The sequence below is a fragment of the Bufo bufo genome, chromosome 2 (assembly GCF_905171765.1).
Source record: "Bufo bufo chromosome 2, aBufBuf1.1, whole genome shotgun sequence".
Classification (NCBI taxonomy): domain Eukaryota; kingdom Metazoa; phylum Chordata; class Amphibia; order Anura; family Bufonidae; genus Bufo; species Bufo bufo.
Window position 1 is genome coordinate 361862484 of NC_053390.1, and position 24220 is coordinate 361886703.

The 24220-nt window shown below is 42.3% G+C and overlaps 1 protein-coding gene across 1 annotated transcript in view; it reads left to right on the plus strand.

The window, feature by feature from the left end:
- KDM4C (lysine demethylase 4C) overlaps positions 1-24220 on the plus strand; it is a 320670-nt gene that overhangs the window by 178423 nt on the left and 118027 nt on the right. The window contains 2 exon segments of the mRNA XM_040419760.1: positions 18043-18218; positions 21115-21328. Of these exon segments, the coding sequence (XP_040275694.1) occupies positions 18043-18218; positions 21115-21328 (390 nt within the window).

The following is a 24220-nucleotide window of genomic DNA, read 5'->3' on the forward strand; positions in this document are numbered from 1 at the left end:
TCTTGGATCTTCTGAGAGAGTTGACACCTATGCCTTACAATACATGCCAGGTATTCCTAGAAAGCAGCAAAATTATACAGTATGTGTTTGGGGTGTTATAGGGAATGTATTATCTATATTTGTTCTGACTAAATTTAGATAGTAGTACATATATTTAATAATTTTTTATTTTTTAATTATAGATTATTATTTTTTTATCCTCTACTGTACATTTTTATAGGGCCAGGCATCTTATCGAGGCTGCAGTTAGCATTATTCAGAGCAATGCAACAGTACAGTCACAGTACAGTGACTGGTAGATCTTATGAAATTCATATATAGTTGTTACCTTTCAGGTGATCTCTACAGTACTACCTGTAGAAGGCTCTGCTTATTATTAGGCTTAGTGACTAGATTGAAAGATTTCAGGATTTATTTATTTTTTATATTGTTTGTGACCTGGAAAATAATAACAAAGTTAAATATGTTCAACAAATCCTGAAGTGGTAGAGGATTTTCAGATGACACATAATTTTTAAAGAATGAGCTGCCATGTGTAAGCTTTAAAAGTGACTTGGGGTTGTCCAAGCTTAAAAGGTCTTAAATCTGTCAGCAGATTTGGACCTATGAGACGGGCTGACCTGTTTCATGAGCACTTGGCAGCTTATTATGTTTAAATATATGCAAATGAGCCTCTAGGAAGGTCATCATGTCTGACCCCGTCAAAGTGGAGAGGGCGTTGCGTGGCAGTTGCAGAGAGAGCTGAGCCACTAGGTGTAACGGCAATGCCACGGTTTCTCCTAGAGACTCATTTGCATATATTAAAACTTCATTTTTCTCAGCAATGTGAGCACATGTGAACATGGGACCAACACAGATGCCTTCAGCTGCCAAGCGCACATGTAACAGGTCAGCCAGTTTCATAGGTACAAATCTGCTGATAGATGAACTTTAAAGCATGCTATGGTGCATTCTCAGCTATGGGATATTGGCCTTAAATTACCTCAGTTGCCTCCAAAACAAAGTGTTTCAATAATTGAGGAGAGCAGCAACTGGAATGCATATTCCCCCATAACTGTTCTGCGGGTATCACCTGGGCAATTCCCTTACATGATAAAATGGCTCCTTAGCTACCATTATAGGGCTTTGAAGATTCCCTGGTGGGTATAGGATATTTTTCTTCTAAATGGCATTTACCTGAAGAGTTGGTCTTAATCCTCAGGATGTAGGCATATTCATATGTAGTGGTCGTGGTGTCGTAAAAATGCATTTAGCTTTGTCATAACACCGCTATGCTGAAATTGGTTTCACCGATTTCACCTGTAAAACCCGCATGGCCAGTTACCGCATCCTCGAGGCAAAACTCGTGCGGTTTTCAGATGCAGTTTTAAGTCCACTTTTTCACACCGTGCGGTTTATTCGCCTTTTTCTGCTGCAGCGTTCACAATGAAAAGTCTAGTTTAGATGAAATCGCAGTGCCCGTGAGTAAAGCCTTGGATGCCAATGTTCAGAATAAAACTGGAGTGTGGTACAAGAAACGCGGACGTTCGGAAATGTTTGCAGCCCGTAATGACATTTATGAGATGTATGTTACACAATTTGCAGCTGCTTTTTGAATCTGTGTCGGACCACTCACGTTTTACTTGATATTTTCTTGCAAAGTGGTTATTGCTGCTTCTAATGTGATCGCCCTGCGCTTCTTTCGAGAAAATAATCTTCTTTCAGCACAAGAGGAGCACTAGGGAAGAAAAAAGGCATGTCATTTCATTATCCTTGGCTCAAGTTTCAATTCTGTTTATCACAGAGTTTGTAATTAATTTACTCAGTGTGAATCTTCATCTGCTCATCCGTCACATACCTAATACCTGCATTTTAGGATGTAATTTATGTGAAGAAACCCTACATTTATAATCTCAGCCCAGTAGTTCTGCCTCGCATAGCTCAGTTAGCTTTTAAGCATCTCTCCCAGAAAGGAGCGGCAGCCTGTGATCCATATCCGTATAATCTTTTCATGCCTTGAGGGGCTGCAAGGGAAAGTGGGTTTCGTTCTGATTGCAATATACAAATAAAATGACTTGATTAATATCATACTATAGTTGGCATTGAAATTAAATTTTAAATGTGTAGGCAGCTGGAGCGAAATGACTAGTTTACCATGGTCTAAAACCAGTGCTCACCACAATGCTTCCTAATCTTTCCGGAATTCAAAAAGCACCATGAAGAAATTCTAATAGAAGTGGAGATTTGACTAAGAGCTAAACAGGGTATGCGGATGCAGAATTATAATGATAAAAACAAGCATTGTAACGATTATACACTATTGGACAATAAAAAAGATAAAGCATCTGGGTCCAATGAGAATTTCAGTCCTCATCGTGCTTTATTATAAAGTGGCAACCAGTTTATATCAATTTGTTTCCACTGCACCAGTTAAGGCGTTGCCCACTCTTTCCGCCATCGCTGTCCAATCGACAGGGGTCCACACCCTCCCAGTATTCAGCTGCTTTGCAGTAAGCTCCAGTGCCACAACTGCACAGCTCCATGTATTGTGCAGCGGAGAGTGCTGGGTAGTGCAGCGCTGTTCTCATTCACTTCAGTGGGGTCAGCACTGCAGTAAACGGCTCCGTCCACTGCACCTTGGAAGGACAGCAGAACAGCTAATGGGTGGGGAGATGTCTGACTCCCTTCCATCAGATAACGATTGCTTATCCTGATAATAAGCCATCACTGGGAGTGGGCAACCCCTTTGAGGGCTTGTTCATATCTGTGTTGAGCTTTTGAGATTCAGGTTTTGCCCCATCTTCTTTGTTCCATACAGTTACTCTCTCACGTTAAGCATTTTTGTCTAAACGTCAGTAAATTCTGAAGTCCTTTATTTGAGAGAATAAACGTCCCAGAGTAAAAATGTGATTCTTTTAAAAAGATTTCATTCTGGGGCAGCCTTTAAAGATGTATTTCAGTTGTTGCAAGTCATCCCCTATCCTGTGACTATTAGATTTGCTCGGAACCCCACCGATCATGACAGGGGGCCTCCATACCTCTTGGAGCCCACCCAAAATGAACGCAGCGACATGGCAAGCATGTGCACTGCTTCTCCTTTCATTTCTATTGGAGATTCTGGAGACAGCAGCGTACGGCTCTTGGCTGTTTCTGGAACTCCCATAGAGTTGAATGGCCAATTTGAGAAGACAGAAAACAGATAATGGGGCGCTGCCAATGCAATAAAAAATGTATTTAAGAAAAAAATGTAAATGTATGGAGCGTTTCGCCGCCAGACTGAAGACTTCCTCAGATACAAATGACAGGGTAAGTGCAGAGGATTAAATACACAGCTAGAAGACACATAACAAGATGGGCAGAATTAACAAAGCTATAGGTAATTGTACAATCAAATGAGATTATAGAAATTAGCAGGGTGGCTTTGATTTAAATCAAAATGATTTAAATCACTAGTCAGTAAGGCTTGATTTAAATCATAGTTTTCTACATAAAGACTAATTCTTGCTGGTATAACTTATAATATGCAAGTAGATGAAGATTTTTAGAATAACAACTTTTCATATTAGTTTGATTAGGTTGATTCTGCATTCACAGGTTTGTAGAAGTTAAGATTAAGGTATTTTTCTCAACTCTGTTCATGTTATAACATTTTTGCTGTGAAGAAGAGGCATGTGATCTCTGCTGAGTCAAATTCAGTTTTGAGAACTGCAAAAGTAAACCAAGCATCTGTGATAATATCTTGTAGGCAGAGAAACTGCTCAATAATCTTACAAAAACCTCTGGAAGAGCAAATATTCTCTCCTCTTTTACCTTGTTGATTCCCTTTATGTTTTTAAAAGTTTCTATCATATCCCCTCTGTCTCGTCTTTCTTCCAAGCTATACATGTTAAGGTCCTTTAATCTTTCCTGGTAAGTTTTATCCTGCAATCCATGTACCAGTTTAGTAGCTCTTCTCTGAACTCTCTCCAAAATATCAATATCCTTCTGGAGATATGGTCTCCAGTACTGAGCACAATACTCCAAATGAGCTCTCACTAGTGCTCTGTAGAGCGACATGAGCACCTCCCTCTTTCTACTAGTAATGCCTCTTCCTATACACCCAAGCATTCTGCTAGCATTTCCTGCTGCTCTTTGACATTGTCTGCCTACCTTTAAGTCTTCTGAAATAATGACCCCTAAATCCCTTTCCTCAGATACTGAGGTTAGGACTGTATCACTGATTTTATATTCTGCTCTTGGGTTTTTACGCCCCAGGTGCATTATCTTGCACTTATCAACATTAAATTTTAGTTGCCAGATTTTTGACCATCCCTCTAGTTTTCCTAAATCCTTTTCCATTTGGTGTATCCCTCCAGGAACATCAACCCTGTTACAAATCTTTGTGTCATCAGCAAAAAGACACACCTTACCATCGAGGCTTTATGCAATTTCGCTGATGAAGATATTAAACAATATGGGTCCCAGAACAGATCCCTGAGGTACCCCACTGGTAACAAGACCTTGGTCTGAATATACTCCATTGACTACAACACTATGTTGTCTGTCCCTCAGCCACTGCCTAATCCATTCAACAATATGGGAGTCCACGTACAGCATTATTCTACATAATTAATTAAAAAACTAATCTTTATTTCATGATGGAATAACCTTTGGATGGTAATATATTTTCCTCTAAAAGCATTTTATATATAAAAAAAAAATCTGATTTAAATTCAAAAAACAATATATATTTTTTTTTAAATCATTGATTTTTATCCACCCTGGAAATAAGTATGAATATTGTATTTAATTCCCCGCACTTACCCTGTTCATTTGTATATGAGGAAGCCGTTAGTCTGGCGGCAAAACGCATCATACATTTTATTTTATTTTTTTCTTAAATACATTATTTAATTTTTTTCTTAAATACATTATTAATCGGATTGGCAGCACCCCCTCTGTTTTTTATCTTTTCAAAATGGAACTTCCATTGGGGTCACTTTATTTTGTGTCCACGCAGAGGGAGCTGCACAGGGCTTTAAGACTGACCCCTAAGTTTTTAGATGCTTGGAACTTCTATCTGGTGAGTAATATTCCATTATTTGTGACACCAATCTATGTGGATGGTTTACGCTGTGTATTATTATATAGAGTTGAATGGCGGCAGATTACAAGGCTGAATACGCCGTTAATTTTCTTATTAGGAGTGCACGGTAGCACTCGCCTACCCTCATCAACCCTTTGAGAGTATAAAAGCAACATTTTAAAGCATGGCATAGATTTTTTCCCTTGAGTTGTAAATCACCGTCTGTGCGCCCCAGTATTCACCGGCTTTGTTACGTAAAGGGGTTGTCTTACTTCAGCCAATAACATTTATCATGTAGAGAAAATTAATACAAAGCACTTACTAATGTATTGTGATTATCCATATTGCTTCCTTTGCTGGCTGGATTCATTTTTCCATCACATTATACACTGCTCGTTTCCATAGTTACGACCTCCCTGCAATCCTGCAGAGGTGGCTGCTCTTGCACGCTATAGGAAAAAGCTTCGGCCTCTCTGGTGGCCAGGACCATGGCACTGCACATAGGCTAGTGCTTTTTCCTATAGTGTGCAAGCACAACCACCGCTAATGGATTGCAGGGTGGTTTTAACCATGGAAACAAGCAGTGTATAATGTGATGGAAAAATTTATCCAGCCAGCAAAGGAGGCAATATGGATAATAACAATACATTAGTAAGTGGCTTGTATTAACTTCCTCTACATAATAGATGCTATTTGCTGAAGTGAGACAACCCCCTTAAAGAGGACCCGTCGCCATGAGAATGCAGTGCAATATGCAGGCAGCATGTTATAGAGCAGGAGGAACTGAGAAGATTGATATATCGTTTTGTAGGAAAAGATTTAGAAGACCTTAAATTTCATGCATTCAAATTCCTGCTTATTCTTGTCTTTGAAGTCAAGAAGCGGTCCTATCAGGGATTGACATCCTTGCCTTTGTGACTGTGTATGCAGAGATAGCTGTCAGTCACTGATAAGACACAGATGGGACCACCCATACCTTTTGACCCACCTGCTAGGTCCTCTTACTCATAGCCTCAGACCAGAATATCGCAGGAAGATGGTTCCGGGCCCAATTGATCCGCCTGGGTTCCGGCTGCAACTAGAGTCCAAGCATGGTAGCGTTATTTGGTTTCTGTGGGAAGATATGTATATCTCCCCTCCCGGGCATCCTAGCCCCAAGCCAGGACTACGTGGATGTTTGGCTTTGCCCCAGGATCGCAAAAATATAACCGAATTATGCCTGAGATGGATGGACGATTCATAATTCGTTATAACTCGCCGGCCCCAAGATGTCTGCTAATCTAATGAACTGGGGAAGAGCTGGGACCCCATACTGAGAGATCCTTCCTGTTACCTTGTCTTGGCTCCTAGCTGCTGGAAGAGGTGTGACTTTATCCACCTGGGGCCTCCTTGAAGCCTGGACCCCTGGGGCTTCCTCTCTTGCTAGCTGACAATTAGATGGCTGGGGGGTGGGAACATATTTTGCATGTACACTGACTGTGTACATGCCAAAAGGTGAATCAAATGACAATCAGGGCTGCCAATAAATGATAATCCATATTCCTCACAGCCATAAAACGTGGTCAAGAGGGTTAGTTCTACAGAGGAGCAAATCAATTGATGAGAGTTGATTTGCTCACAAACTGAGTTGTTGAGCATCGAGGGGCTGTTTCCACTGCTCAAGAAGTGCATGCACAGTTACTGCTCTTGCGTTGTTACACAGGGGTAAGATTGTCAGGGACAGGTGAGATGTCTGGCCCTGTCAATCAAGCGGCAGGTGGGACAGCTCCTCACTGCTCTAGAACTCTAGAATTGAGCCCATCAATTTTTTCATTAGTCAGATCTTCAGACGAAATATCAGAATGAGAGGTTTCCCCTGAGTGACTGCAGAGAGATGATTGGTTCCAGATGGTTTGGGTAGTTTGAATATGTCAGAGTTTACGGAGTATGGTGTGACCGATGGAGACGGCTTTTGTCACCAGTCACTATTTTTTGATGAGCATGGACAGATTGCTTTATTCACAGCAGGTTGAACCTAGGAGCGTGATCGAAAGCAGTTCTGTTTGTGAATGTGCAATGTTATCTAATATGTCTACACATCTTACATGTAAAATAAAGTCTTAAGAAGCAGGCTTTGAAATAATTATAGCTGTTTTATGTTGCTGAATTCCTGCCTCCTAAAGCAATAAAAAAGTCATCCTTGCAGTTAGCTGCGAATTGATTCGGGATATTTATTGACCCATTACTAAGACTTTTTTGTGTGTTCTTTCACATAAAACAGCGAGAACATTCTTTATCCAACTTGCAGTTATTCTTATGATTTTTTGGGCTTCTCAGCATTTTTTTTTTTTAAGCAGTGTTTAAAGTTGTAGCATAGTTTGTCATCTTCTGGTACAAGCTCTACTTTTTTTTTTGGTATTTCAAGAGACAAGGAGCCTAAGGCTAGTTTCACACTAGAACTAAACTGTTCCCGCAGAAGAATAGCCTGCTGGCGTTTATTGTATGCGACATAGTACATTTTCCCGCTGGAGCCCCTTGACTATAATGGGACCAGGTGGGGATCTGGCCTGTTTTCAGCATTCGTGCCGGGATACAGCCAGACAAAAAAAATTGCTGCTTGCCCGGTATTTGTCCTGCCAAATCACGCCAGGTATGATCCCCGTAGGGTCCAACCCATTATAGTCAATGGGACCTGGCGGTGCTGTGGCAGTGTCTCGTCCTGGAGGCGATGAACTCTGGCAGGCTTTTCATCTACTGGAACAGCCTGCTGGAAAAGTTTAGCGCTAGTGTGAATCTAGCCTTAGGGTATGCTTCCATATAGCAAATTTACTGTGTTTTTTTACATGCTAGAAATCTGCGGCATTGTGCAGTACCAGCTCTATTCATGTTGCGGATATCTGCCACACGCACACACAGAGGACCAGAAGGGTTTCTGCCTAAACCCTTTTCAATGACCCTTGGGCCATTTTTCCACTGCCTCATTTGCTAAAAGTTGTTCCTTTTGGAGGGTAGAGTCCTGACTAGGGTTGAGCGGTATACCGGTGTTCACGATATACCGCGGTATAAAAAAATGGCGATATGGCAATATCGCTGTTTCCTAATTACCGCAGTATTTTGTGATGTCATCGAAGCAGTCATGTGTTCTGACCGCTTCTAAATCTTCGTCCGCCCGCCCCTGCACCTTGCATAGCGCTGAGTAGTGAGTAGAAACACATACTTCCTCTCGCTCCTGGCTCCTTCTTGCTCCGCCTCCCTTATTCAAGTCTCCAGACTCCACCCACCATCTGACATCACCATCCGTCACCCACCCGTGCCGGTTCTATGTGGCGAACTCTGTGTGAGTACTGGGTGTCTCTGGAGAGACTTTTCCTGCGGCTGCCTCGCTCGTGTGCTCTGATGACGAAATTACAAACGTATTACTTACCGCAGCCTCCGGCTCTCCCTCCTCCTTGCTCCCATATTCAAATCTCCGCCCACCGACATCTGATGTCAGAATCTGAGCACACAAGCGAGGCAGCCGTGGGAAAAGTATATCGTAAAGTATTACTGTATGTATGGTGGCCTGTGGCCACAAGACTTTATTATAACATCTCCTTGTGGCTGCCCCCTCCAGTGTAACGTCTCCTTGTGGCTGCCCCCTACAGTGTAACGTCTTTGTGGCCCCCCATACAGTATAATATCTCCTTGTGGCACCCCCATACAGTATAACGTCTCCGTGTGGCCCCCCATACAGTCTCCATGTGGCCCCCCCATACAGTATAATATCTCCTTGTGGCCCCCATACAGTGTAACGTCTCCTTGTGGCCCCCATACAGTGTAACGTCTCCTTGTGGCCCCTCATACAGTATAATATCGCCTTGTGGCTCCCCATACAGTATAATATCGCCTTGTGGCCCCCATACAGTATAACATCTCCTTGTGTCCCCTCCATACAGTATAACGTCTCCTTGTGTCCCCTCCATACAGTATAACATCTCCTTGTGGCCCCTCCATACAGTATATTGTCTCCTTGTGGCCCCTCCATACAGTATATTGTCTCCTTGTGGCTGCCCCCATACAGTATAATGTCTCCTTGTAGCTGCCCCCCATACAGTATAACGTCTCCTTGTGGCTGCCCCCATACAGTATAAAGTCTCCTTGTAGCTGCCCCCCATACAGTATAACGTCTCCTTGTGTCCCTTCCATACAGTATAACGTCTCCTTGTGGCCCCTCCATACAGTATAACGTCTCCTTGTGGCTGTCTCCATACAGTATAATGTCTCCTTGTGGCTGCCCCCATACAGTATAACGTCTCCTTGTGGCTGCCCCCATACAGTATAACGTCTCCTTGTGGCTGCCCCCATACAGTATAACGTCTCCTTGTGGCTGCCCCCATACAGTATAACGTCTCCTTGTGGCTGCCCCCATACAGTATAACGTCTCCTTGTGGCTGCCCCCATACAGTATAACGTCTCCTTGTGGCTGCCCCATACAGTATAACGTCTCCTTGTGGCTGCCCCCCATACAGTATAACGTCTCCTTGTGGCTGCCCCCATACAGTATAACGTCTCCTTGTGGCTGCCCCCCATACAGTATAACGTCTCCTTGTGGCTGCCCCCCATACAGTATAACGTCTCCTTGTGGCTGCCCCCATACAGTATAATGTCTCCTTGTGGCTGCCCCCATACAGTATAACGTCTCCTTGTGGCTGCCCCCATACAGTATAATGTCTCCTTGTGGCTGCCCCCATACAGTATAACGTCTCCTTGTGGCTGCCCCCATACAGTATAACGTCTCCTTGTGTTTTTTTCTTTTAAATGGGTATTTATTGCGATATATATCGTTATCGCGATAAATTTCTTAATATCGTTATCGTCTGAATATTTTTGATATCGCCCAACCCTAGTCCTGACCAAGTTTTCACCTCCAGTAGAAGAGGAGATAATCCCAACTAAGACTGGGCCCCTGTTGCCCTGGGCCCCATAGCAGTCGCATGGTCTGCCTATATGGTAGTTACGCCGCTTTCACCGACTACCTTTAGGATATGATCACATGGGGCAGATTTGATGCAAACATTTCTGTGACTGATGAAGAAATCCATGCACTTGCTGCAGTAGCAACCCCATCAAATGAATGGAATAGATTTTTCCATTCTAACCCTTATGCAAAGACTGCTGCATACATTTTTGTTGTTGGGCATCACATGCAGCAGAACAAAATTTGCAGCAGGTAATAGGAGTGCTGCAAATTTTACAGTCTGCTGCCTGCACTCTTTGCTTTTGAATCTAACTGTGCATATCAGTATCACATGTTAAAATCCATAGATTTTGCTGGGAATTTTTAGGCTACTTTCATAGTTTATTGTAAGTAACCTATTCTTTGCTCGTAAAGCTAGTTGAACAGTCAGTCCTTGGTTAAAGTAGTTGAAGGAATTTTCCATCAAATACATTTCCTAACTTTTCCTAAGCGCCATATTTTTCACCCTATAAGACACACATGCCCATAAGACGCACCTAGGTTTTAGAGGAGAAAAATAAGAATTTCGTTAGACCTTAGATCAGACCCTCAATTAGACCCCCAGTGTTAATCAGACCTCAGATCAGAACCTCTTGTGTTATTCAGACGAGCACTCCGTGTGCTGTCCGCATCCATAGTTCCGTTCCGCGGCCCGGCAAGAAAGATAGAGCAAGTCCTATTCTTGCCCACAATTCGTGGACAAGAATAGTCATTTCTATCATAGTGCTGGCCATGTGCGGTATGCAAAATTCGGAACTCACATGGCCGGTATCCGTGTTTTACAGATCCGCAATGCGCGGACCAGAAAACACTATGAGCCCTAAAACTGATTTTTGGCGGTCCAGTTATGGTGATTTATATGTAAATATATGTGCATATAAATTTAGGCCTACATGAATATGTCGGGCGTTTATTTTTTGCCTAGCAGTGCAAACTTTGATGCAGTTTTTATGAAATATGCAAAATAGCATGGAAGGCGTCTGTCTGTAAAGTAGCTTTCTGACAATGTGCTGGGTGTATACTTTCATTTAATATGCAAGTATGGAGGTTTAGTATGTTTATGTTTTTTAGTATTTGTAAAATGTTTTAGTTGTAAATGTGAAAGTGTAAAAATTGTCAAAAAAGAAAGGTCTACACAGACAGTAAAGGACCCTGACACCAATGTCGCGCGACCATTTTTATAATGATAGTCTATGGTGTCGCACTGCGACGCGACAGTCGCAGTAAAATCCATCTTGAATGGATTTTTTGCGACTGTCGTGTCGCAGTTGCAGCATGTCGCATGCTGCAGTGCGACACCATAGACTATCATTATAAAAATTGTCGCGTGACATTGGTGCGACAAATGTCGTCATGTAGACCTAGCCTTAAAGGGGTCAAATTTGGTAAATAGGGGTAATCTGTTTGGATATCCGATATCACTGTATAGAAACGGATTTCACTATTGTTTTAGCAAGTTTGGTATCCAAAGTGCTATGTCTGAATCTTCTGCATAGTGGATGGGACTTAGTTGGAACTACGCTGGGCTGTAATATGGGGATTTAGCGAAATATTCTCCTAATTGCTTCAGATAGTGAATCTTCATTTTCAGCTGAAGTCTTAATTTCAGGGCTTAATGATTACTGGATTATCCACATTTCAGTATGGTAATATTCTGCAAATGAAGAAGTAATGTATGCATAGATCACAAGAGATAACGATATAATTTTACGTGCTTTACCTTTGCATTCACGTTGTTTGAACAAAGAGGCATCATTTTCCTTTATCTGCTTTCTTTGTGAGTTATAGCAGGAGAGTTGCTTGCGTTGACCTTTTATCTTTCTGCTTTTGTTAGCAATTGTAAGTGAATCTTGTAATGTGGCTTATATTTTGCTTTCATCTTGCTCGTTGCTCTACCAGCTTTTATTGTACTGTCATAGTCATTAATAGGATTCTCTGTGCTCTTACCTTTTACTTTTCTTAACTACAAAGTATTGGTTGTCAGACTCGGCAGAGCTTTACGTTTTCTGTGTATCCATGAAAGCGGTAGTACCCCTTACATTCCTGTTAATTTCCTTAAATTGATACTTGCAGGGTCTATATTTGAAGCTCATAGTAATTGCTATGTAATGACAAGATCAGAGGGCTTGAGATCCAAAGAAGTCTACACTGATTAGCCATTTATTAAAGAGACCACAGCCCATGCTTTAGGATTTTGGGCTTCTGCCATTGAAAACATGCCTGTTTTCTTTCTGTAGTTGAATCTTCAGCAATATAAGACAGCATTTTCCATATAAATATTTCAAATCTTTTATGAATGTGTTTTTTTATATTGTAACTGTAGTCCTGTAATATTTCTCGAACCACTGTGATAGTCACTTCAAGGTGGCATCCTGAAGGGTTGATACTTCCCTGTATGTCACAGCTGTAAATTTGGAATTAAAAGCACATAGCCCCAGTTTTTGTATCTTTTGACTGAAAATTGCTGCTAAATTATATTGTGATCCAACACCAACAAATATCATATTGGTTATCATTAGTGTTGAGAGAATCGAGCTTCGGGTCCAAGATCCGAAGTGGATTTGCTCAAAACGTCATTTTAATGCTGTATGGACACTGTCTCCGTACAGCATGAAAATTTAAGGCCCCCAATTAGGTGAAATTCGTTAGTCTTGCAAGATTTCAGTGAATAACTTCGCCATTCGATTTTTTTTAACTCAAACTATTTTATAACAGGAATACATAGTCTGCTTCGGGTATGGCTGGTTCCCTCGGTACCGAAGCAGACTTCAGATCCAAGTTTTAAAATTGTTTTCAAGTTCTAAAATCGAAGTCCAAAGTTGTTCACCAAAAGTCCCGCAAGAGATGGAGAGGGATCTCCGTACAGCATTCAAACTAAGTTTTGAGCGAATTAACTTCGGATCTTGGATCCAAAGCTCGGTTCGCTTAACACTAGTTGTCTAATCTTTGCCGCTGCAGCCAATGACTGGCTGTGTAACATGGGGCATTGTTTTTTTTCTGCAGCACAATCGTTCGAGTTGGGGAACATTGTAAGAGCTGAAGGAAGCAAGTTTTCGATTCACATGTTCTTCACAGACATATCTGCCCGATTCCAGCCATGCCGAAACACCCCCACATTATCACAATCCTATATCAAATTTCACAGTGGGTGCAAGACACTGTGGCTTGTAGGCCTCTTCAGGTCTCCATCTAACTATTACATGACCTACCTGGTGTTGGGCAAAGCTGAAAATTGGACTCATCAGAGAAGATGACATTACTCCAGTCCTCTAAGGTTCAATCCTTATGGTGTTTTGCAAACTTCAGCCTCACTCTTCTTTCATTCTCATTAATTAAGCGCTTTTTTCTACCTTTGTCTCTAGAAGTCTGTTTCAAACCGTCCTTGCCATGCATTTCAGGCCAGCTCCCACTTGTGATGGTTTTTTAGTTCTCTTGATGTCATCTCACACTTGTTAAGTAATATTCAAATGAGGTGGCGGTCATCACAGTCGTTTCCGCCCTCTGCTAGTCTGTGGCTTTGATGTCCCCAATGTTTGCAGCTTGACCTTGTTCTTATGAACCATTCTCTTTCATATTTAAAGGATGGAAGCAACCTGACGCTCACTGTATCCCTCTGCCAGTTAAGCTAGAATGGAACCCTTCTTTTCCTCAATCAGAACTTTTATTTTCAACTTTTGGCGTGGTCTGTAGTTATTTTTTGATTACACTTACTTTTTGAGTACTACTAGCACTGTTTTTGCAATCCAGCTGGTTCTATACCAAGAGAATTGTGATGACTACAGGAGTGTTTTTATACTATTGCTCGGTAAATAAGATTTGGTTTAGGTCAATACCTAATCAGCACCTCAGTAAGTAGAACGAGGTGTATCTATGATAGTATTCAACAAACACTGGAATGGACTATGGACTGCCATTCATGTGGAGATACTGATTTAGGCTACTTTCACATATGCGTTTTCCTTTCCGGTATTGAGATCCGTTATAGGGTCTCAAAACCAGAGGAAACTGCTTCAGTTTACTCCCCATTCATTGTCAATGGGGACAAACTGAGCAGAACAGACTGCACCAGAATGGATTTCGTTCCGTTTCGTTGCGATCCCATGCCGCACTCAAAAACGCTGCAAGCAGCGTTTTTGTGTTCATCATGGGATACTGATCAAAGACTGATCTGGCATGAAACACAATGTAAGTCAATGGAGACAGATCCATTTTCTAGGCTACGAAAGAAAATGGATCCGGCGCCCATTGACTTACAATGGTTTTAGTGACTAATCCGTCTTTGTCATTTTAGAGATAATACAACCAGATCCGTTCAGAAGGGATGCAGCCGATTGTATTATCATAACGGAAGCGTTTTTGCTGCATTTGGTAGTTGATTTGAAAGTAATCTGAGCTGAGCAGTGGTTCTTCATGCTGCTGTTTGTTTTTCTGGCTGTGGCGGTGAAGTTCTGTGCACACAGGTCACCGCTGCAGCCAATCATTTTCAGCATTAATATCCCGTGTACTGTTGTAACAAATAATTGTCTGCAGTGCTGACCTTTGTGCATGGAATGTAACTGCTGCAGTCAGGAAGATCACATTTCTGGAGCGTAATAATATTACAAGCTATAGCTACTAGAGAGGGGTCGTTGATCCAGGGAGTTATTCTGATTGCCTGATTGGAGTCGGGAAGGAATTTTTTATTCCCCTAAAGTGGGGAAAATTGGCTTCTACCTCCGTTTTTTTTTTTTTTTTTGCCTTCCTCTGGATCAACTTGCAGGATGACAGGCCGAACTGGATGGACAAATGTCTTTTTTCGGCCTTGTGTACTATGTTACATTAGCAGTGTGGAGAAAAGAGGTGAGTATTGGTTCTTTTGCTGTTTTACCACCTTAACAGGGGTGCCCAAGTTTTTAGCACAGACAACCCTTTAACACTATACTGCTTGTGTAGTCTGACAAACAAAACTCTGCATGCTGTGTTTCAGATACAGTACACGCTGTAGCAATGCAAAACCTGGAAATAATGTACAGAAAATGTGTAAAGAATTTGTATCAAGTAAAACAAATTTCACATCAGGACACAAAACCCATTCTACTTGTCTCATCTTCTCAAATTACAAAAAACTAGATTCTGATACCTTGATCCATAGCGTGCAACACCATTATTTTTTTACTTCTTTCATCTCTCCCATCACCTTTTATTATGTTATCATGAGTATTTTGGACAGCTCTTTACTCTTAGTCACTGTTCAAAGTGTTAGATGAGAGCCTTTCAGCAAGTCATGCCGAGCAATGGTAAATGTACTTACAGATCTGTATGATAACTATGAGATCACATGAAACATGGGTCTACATGGTTATTTTACCTGGTCTTGTCAAACATATCCATGCCCTTCCTTTTTTCTGATTTTGGTAGGATTATATAAATCCAGCATGTTATTTTAGGTAAGTGTCCCCATGTATCTCTGCTACGACTTATAATTTTTCCCCCTGTTGCATATATACAGTTGCTCCAACGTATTCTTCAGTCCTACACGGAGTTTGTGATCACTTACTGTACACAAGTTCTGTCCCCAGTAGGGCTCACAATCTAAATTTCTTATCTGAAACACACACACACACACACACACACACACACACACTCTCTCTCACATAATCTTTTTCTCTCTTGTGTTTGGTTTGTCTCGCCCTCACTGTAATCCAGAAGGCCTAAGGGGGTCAGTGATGGTAGTAGTAGTTCTAGAACGGTCATTCCTTTAATCCAACATGCAATGTCTTGGCTGGCATTGCCTTGCTTATGCTTTCTCACCTGACATGTAGCATGTTCCATTAAAGGGCTTGTCCAAGATTTTTATATTGCTGGCCTATCCTCAGAATAGGCCATAAATATCTGATTACTGGGTTCTGACACCCCACACCCCTGCCAATTAGCTGTTTTATAGTAGTGCCAGAATTGCACAGCTCTGTCCATTGTGTAATGGACGCAGTTGGTTACTGCAGTGCTGCTCCCATTGAAGTGAATGAGAGCAGTGACCCAAGTACCGGCTCTGTCCACTACACATTGAACGTAGCTGTGTAATTCTGGCAGTACTCGGAATTACTTTCAAATAATATTTAATGTTGGCACAGTCCCTTAAAAAAAACCCGACAACGTGGAGATTTATAAAGACCAACATCCCCTGCGTGCGCCTAGTCAAATATTAAAGAGCCTCTGTCGTCATGATCAGCCCTATTAAACCAGGCATATTACCTGTTAAGGTTGATCATGCTGAGTAAGATGATATATTTCTTTTGTTTGTATCTTTAATGTCTGCTAAAAAAAAGTGTACTTTTTTTATGAAAATAAGGCACTTCTTATGTCTCTGTACCACCAATATGATTCCTTGTAGATAAAACTGTTAATCATTGGTGGTACTGTGTTCTAGCAAATCATGCCTTTCACTAGTAGTGCATGATTTTGCTAATGCCCTATTGCTTAAATTTCAGTGCTGGCGCTCATTGGTGGCAGAAGGGAGTGAGCACTGTGCAGAGACAAGCTGGGCTCTTCTGCTGTGTCTGGAGCTGCTGGCTCCTCCACTTTCAGGTGGACTGACAATCATCCCCGCATGGGGGAGTTTTAACAAAACTGGTTTAAAGGAAAACTGGCTTAGTTGCCCATAGCAACCAATCAGATTTCACCTTTCATTTTCCAAAAGAATTCTGAAAAATAAAAGGAGAATCTGATTGGTTGCTATGGACAACTAAGAAAGTTTTCCTTTTCACCAGTTTTGATAACCGTGGAGCCCCAGTTATGGGTCTTCAACACAGTGAAAGCCAGATATCCCTCAAAGGAAAGAAAACCGAGCAAAGGGGTGTCCCCATTACAGAGATCACCAAATCCACCATATTAAGTGGCCCCTATGTCAAGATCCTGCTCTTTTACAAGTTTTAAGGATGTGACGGGAAAGACCTAAGCCAGTTATCCGTCCACAGACAGCTGTTTCGGGGTGTTGCCCCTCATCAGTGTGGAGTAGGATTCTGGCTAATGGCTGATCTTAGGGAGACCGGCTACAGAAAACACTGTGGAGCCTCATTTAAGAGTCTCGACACAGCAATCCAAAGTGCAAAGCTCCCTGGGAAACAGTGATATGTATTGTTTTGTTTGAGCCATCATGTTACAATGATGGTCAGTCCACCCGAAAGTGGAGGTGCCAGCCCTCATGTGTCAAAAAATTGTTCTTATTGAGAGATGACATTGTGGCTTGTTAGGTGTTTGAATCATTATATTAGGATTTTCCTACCATGGTTTTAGGAAGTGTGATCTGCCCTCCATCAGTGGATAGGCTCAGGCGTAGGACTCATTCAGACGGCCGTAGTGTTTTGCAGATTCGCATTTTGCGGACTGCAGACGGCCGGCACTCTGATAGTAATGCCTATTCTTGTCTGCCATTGCGGTCCAGAATAAGACATGTTCTGTCTTTTTTGCTGGGCCATGGAACGGAACTACGGATGCTGTCCACATCTTTTGCGGCCTCATTGAAATTAATTGACCCGCACTCATTCCAAAAAATTGCGTCACGGAAGCGGACTCATTCACATGGTCATCTGAATGAGCCCTTATTCTCAGGATTGTCTCTGCAGCCAGACCAACTGTAATCAGTGTTTTATGCTACAGTATGTCCCATTATTGGAGTATTTGGAGCATAGCTCCGTTGCTACTGGCGTAATTATCACCATCTTTTTCACTATATCCACACCACTCTGCGGCACAATGTCTGAGGAAGGCTTTGCATAGCCGAAAACGTTTACATGTATTGCCGTATGTCACTATGCTTCAATTTTGAAACAAAATAAAAGAAAAGCACAAAGAACATTACTTTTATCTGCTGTGATCTTTGTATTTAAATATTACTTGGGGTGGGAACCTTATGCACAGCAGCAACTGACTGTTTGCGAAACAAATTTTTGTATAAAATGGAGTAATTATAGTTAGTCCCAAATTCGGTAATGTTGAAAGGCCTACATCTCTTTATGTTGAATGTAACTTTTTGTTTGATTCACAGAATTTCAGGAGTGTCCTGGTGTACCAACTGAAGAGAGCGAACCTTGGGCAAAGCCTCTTCGTCACCTCTGGCAGTCCAAGGTGCATAGTTTTGCAGCTGAAAGGGAGTATAATGAATCAATAGCCAAATTGAAGCCATATTGCGCCATCTGCAGTCTTTTTTTGCCTTACTACAAGGTAAGTTAGATTTTTTTATGCAGTTATTTATAGACACCAGATCCAACATAGATTTATATTTATCATTGTGACTTAAACAAGTTTTTTATTTTATTTAATTTTATAATATTTATTCTAGTGCTTTTCATCTCCTAATGCTATTAGAGACACAGTACAAATGCTTTCTCTGTCATGATCTGACAGAACTGCTCAATTAGGTAGCCTACATTGAAGTTTAAAGTGGCACTGTACTTTGGAAAAACTTTAGATAATAACATATCCGAATTTGAATGGTGGGGTCTGAACTCTGAGACTCCCCCTCCGCCGATCGGAGGCTCCTCAGTGCAGGAGGCTGAAGTGAGAGAGACTCAACAGTAAGTCTATGAGCCCTTCTTGAATCCATCTCCTGCAGCAAGGAGAGGGCGTGCGATATGTGAGCACTTCTCTTCTCATTCTAGGGATAGTCACGTGTCTTGGCACTCAGATCCCCAAAATGCAGTGTAGACTAATAACGCCAGATATGTAGGCTCATGATGCCAGATTTATTCATCGAAAGTGGCTTTAAAGGGGTTTTCCGAGTTGTATAAAAACTCAGGCAACCCCTGTCAATGGCTTTGAGCCCCGATCCTCCTGCTGCTTATGTCATCTTCTTGACTGCAGTGCTGAAGTCACCGCTGTAGTTAGTTGCTGGCCTCAGCTGTGCACAGGATGTCTCTGCTGAGTCCAGTGATTGGCTGCAGCGATGATCAGCTGTAGCCAAAAAACAGGTGAGTATCTATTCATTTGTTAATATATGCAGTTTACATGAGTTGCACAAGTTTTTCTATAAGTCAGACAACCCCGTTAACATGTGCTTACATTGTGGAATATAAATGTGTTAAAATGTATCACTGCATGAAGGAGACAGTAAGTGAGGAAGGATTGTAGACCATGACTTGTATGTGCTTATAGAAATGGTTATTACACAGCTCAGTGTAAACTGCTCCTTCTTTAGGGCCATGAGCACCGCAGTTAGGGGCTTTCTATTTTCTGCCCTCTTGCCTAATAATGCCTATTTGCACAGGACCATGTTTGGGATCCTTATTAATAATACAGACCTGTAGACTCTCTGTGCCTCCTATCAGGATCTGTGCCTTATGCATGAGGCTGTGTGTATGTGTGTGTGTGTGTGTGTGTGTGTGTGTGTATATATATATATATATATATATATATATATATATATATATATATATTTATATATACACACACAGTGCCTTGCAAAAGTATTCACCCCCTTGCCTTTTTTCATATTTTGTTACATTACAGCCTTAAGTTCAATGTTTTGTTAATCTGAATTCTATGTGATGGATCAGAACACAATAGTCTAAGTTGGTGAAGTGAAAATTGGCATGTGCGTATTTATTCACCCCCTTTATTAGCAAGCCCATAAAAAGCTCTGTGGCAACCAGTTACCTTCAGAAGTCACATAATTGGTGAAATGATGTCCACCTGTGTGCAATCTAAGTGTCACATGATCTGTCATTACATATACCCACCTTTTTTGAAAGGCCCCAGTGGCTGCAACACCTAAGCAAGAGGCATCACTAACCAAACACTGCCATGAAGACCAAGGAACTCTCCAAACAAGTAAGGGACAATGTTGTTGAGAAGTACAAGTCAGGGTTAGGTTATAAAAAAAATATCCAAATCTTTGATGATCCCCAGGAGCACCATCAAATCTATCATAACCAAATGGAAAGAACATGGCACAACAGCAAACCTGCCAAGAGACGGCCACCCACCAAATCTCACGGACCAGGCAAGGAGGGCATTAATCAGAGAGGCAGCACAGAGACCTAAGGTAACCCTGGAGGAGCTGCAGAGTTCCACAGCAGAGACTGGAGTTTCTGTACATAGGATGACAATAAGCCGTACACTCCATAGAGTTGGGCTTTATGGCAGAGTGGCCAGAAGAAGCCATTACTTTCAGCTAAAAACAAAAAGGCACATTGTGAGTTTGCGAAAAGGCATGTGGGAGACTCTCAAAATGTATGGAGGAAGGTGCTCTGGTCTGATGAGACTTAAATTGAACTTTTCGGCCATCAAAGAAAACGCTGTGTCTGGCGCAAACCCAAAACATCACATCACCCAAAGAACACCATCCCCACGGTGAAACATGGTGGTGGCATCATGCTGTGGGGATGTTTTTCAGCAGCCGGGACTGGGAAACTGGTCAGAGATGAGGGAAAGATGGATGGTGCTAAATACAGGGATATTCTTGAGCAGAACCTGTACCACTCTGTGCATTCAATTCAAAGTTGTGTGTATGTTCTGTAAATTAAATGATGCAAATCCTTAAACAATCCATGTTTATTCTAGGTTGTGAGGCACCAAAATACGAAAAAAGTCAAGGGGGGGGGGTTAATACTTTTGCAAGGCAATGTATATATAATTATACTCACACACTTTATCTAGCAGTAATGCTACGTCAGGTTTTGTTAAAGGGGTTTTCTGAGATTTTTATATTGATCGCCTATCCTGTGGAGATTGAAGCGGTTTAAATTCTGGGACCCCTGCCAATCAGCTGTATGAAGAGACTGTGGTGATTCATCAGTGCTTATGCCTCTTCCAGGCCAGTGATGTCATGTTCACTGATCACATGTCCTAGGGGCAGCTCAGCCTCCTTTAAATGAATGGGGCTGAGCCGCAATACCAACCACAGCTGCTATCCAGTGGACAGCCCTGTGCTTAGTAAGCTGCAAGGCGGCCATTGTGCTTACCGGTGTGCTGCAACCTCCTCAAACAGCTGATCAGCAGGGTGCCAGGATTGGGACCCCCGCCAATCTCATATTTATGACCTATACTGAACATGGATCATCAATATATAATTCCTGGAGAACCCCATTAAGCTTTCTTTTCTCTTAATTTCTTTTTTTAGTCGGAAACTTATAATGATGACGTGCAATCTTACTGGGAAACTGCGTCAAGCGCAATATCGCCACATGAGTCAAAAACAAAACCTCTGATCCCAGAAATGTGCTTCCTATACAGTGAAGAGAACACAGAACATGCGCCCACAAATACATTTATTGATGGGGATGGAAAAAGTCAGCTCATTGCTTGCACAATGTGTTGTGTACAGGTTCATGCAAGTAAGTTATTCTACAAAGTAACATTTCTTTAAAAGTGACTTAGACAGTGCAAATTTCCTTCTTGTGCGCCATTCATTCTATGACGCTGTACATATGATAAGGGGTATACATACATAATAAAAACAAGTACAATAAGGAGAGAGGACCCTGCCCGCAAGGGCTTACATTCTTAGGGATGGGAGAAGGTTACAGTAGGTGAGGGTAAAGCTGGTCATTGTGGCTGCAGGGTTAGTGTAGGTTGTAGGCTTGTCTGAAGACGTGGGTTTTCAGGTTTCTTTTGAAGGATTCCACAGTAGATGAGCGTTTGAAATGTTGTGGTATAGAGTTCCAGAGTACAGGGGCTCCATCAGAGAAATTTTGGCGGCGATTGTGGGAAGAGGTGATTAAAGGAGTGTATAGAAGCTCTTTAGAGGATCAGTGATTGGGTGTAGGATGGTATTAGGAGATCAGGTCGCAGATTTGTGTAGGGGACACGTTGTGGATGGTCTTGTATGTCATAGTGTTTTGTACTGGATTCGGTGGGAAAGGGGGAGCCAATAAAGGTATTAAGGGGGAGAGGCGAATTAGTCGGCCAGCAGAGTTGAGGATAGATTGGAGGGGTGCAAGAATGCTAGATGGGAAGCCACAGAGGAGGATGTTACAGTACTCCAGGTGTGAGATGATGACGTCATGTACAAGCATTTTTACACACTCTGGATTGCAGACTGTGTGGGTGTGAGATATATTTTTGAGTTGGAGGTGGATAGTGCTTGCATGTGTGGTTTGAAGGACAGAGCAGAATCGAAAGTTAACCCCAAGACAGCGGACTTAGTTGACCCAGGAGAGTGTGCAGCCATTAACTGTGATAAAAAGGTCTTATGAGGGAGCTGAGTGAGAAGAAGGAGGCTATAGAAGTATTATGGGATTCTGGATAACAGATTGATGACCTCTGGATCGAGAGGTAAATTTGCATGTCATTAGCATAGAAATTATACTGCAAGCCATGGGACTCTATGAGCTGTCCCAGGATGAAGGTGTCGTTTGTGAAGAGCAGGGGTCCTAGGACAGAGCCTTAAGGGACAGCAACAGAGAGGGGATAAGCCGAGAAGGTGGCGTTTGTGTGGGAGATACTAAATGTCTGGTCTCTAAGGTATGATGTGATCCAGGAAGAGGGCCAACTACTTGATGCCAAGAGATGAGTTTGTAGCAGAAGGGAGTGGTCAAATGTGTCAAAGGCAGAGGATAGATTGAGGAGGGTAGAGTAATGGCTTTTGGCTTTGGCAGTTAACAGGTCATTGGCAACTTTGGTAAGGGCAGTTTCAATAGAATGGGGGGGTCAGAAGCCAGATGGTAGCCGGTCAAATATGGAACAGGAAGAGAAGTGGGAGGACAGTTCAAGGTGGACCTGCTGTTCAACTAACTTTGAGTTAACTTGGGAGTAGTGATATGGGGTGATAGCGAGACAAAGAAGATGGGTCAACAGAAGGGGTTTGAGGGTGGGTGTGAAGTAGCTTGTTTAAAAAAGGAGGGGGAAGACACCTGAGATTAGAGATAGATTGAAGAGATGGGTTATGGCAGGGATAAATGCTGTGGTGAGGTTGGGGATGGAGTGTGATCGGATTGGGTCAAGTGCACAGGTGGTGAGATGTGATCTGGAGAGTAGGGTGAAAATTTCTTCTGTATTGTAAAGCTGGTTTTTGGGAAAGCAGTAGGTATGTAGAGGAGCTATGCCCCATTACCTGCTCATGACTCCACTCTGTAAGGTAATTTTGGCAGACTTAGGCCAGAGTGAGTTTGGTGTGAAGAACTTGCAGTGTGTGTCAGTGGCAGATCATTTTCTGACCTCCACTCCTCTGACAGGACCACACAGCATTTTAATGATTTATAAGGCTGAGTGACCCCGAGAGTCCTGAAATCTACTGAATTACACTGGCAGTATTATGTCAGTGTAATTCAGTAGATTTCAGAACTCTAAGGCCTCTTTCAGACGGGCGTTGCGAGAAAATGTGCGGGTGCGTTACGGAAACACCTGCGATTTTTCAGCGCGAGTGCAAAACATTGTAATGTGTTTTGCACTCGCGTGAGAAAAATCGCGCATGTTTGGTACCCAAACCCAAACTTCTTCACAGAAGTTCGGGCTTGGGATCGGTGTTCTGTAGATTGAATTATTTTCCCTTATAACATGCTTATAAGGGAAAATAATAGCATTCTGAATACAGAATGCATAGTAAAACATCGCTGGAGGGGTTAAAAAAATAACTAAAAATAATTTAACTCACCTTGGTCCACTTGATCGCGTAGCCCGGCATCTCCTTCTGTCTTCATCTGATCTCTGTGCAGCAACAGGACCTGTGGTGACGTCATTCCGGTCATCACATGATCCATCACCATGGTAAAAGATCATGTGATGGATCATGTGATGACCGAAGTGACATCACCACAGGTCCTATTGCTGCACAGAGATCAGATGAAGACAGAAGGAGATGCCGGGCTACGCGATCAAGTGGACTAAGGTGAGTTAAATTATTTTTTATTAACCCCTCCAGCGATGTTTTACTATGCATTCTGTATTCAGAATGCTATTATTTTCCCTTATAACCATGTTATAAGGGAAAATAATAATGATCGGGTCTCCATCCCGATCGTCTCCTAGCAACCGTGCGTGAAAATCGCACCGCATCCGCACTTGCTTGCGGATGCTTGCGATTTTCACGCAACCCTATTCACTTCTTTGGGGCCTGCGTTGCGTGAAAAACACAGAATATAGAACATGCTGCGATTTTTACGCAACGCACAAGTGATGCGTGAAAATCACCGCTCATGTGAACAGCCCCATAGAAATGAATGGCTCGGTATTCAGTGCGGGTGCAATGCGTTCAACTCACGCATCGCATCCGCGCGGAATACTCGCCC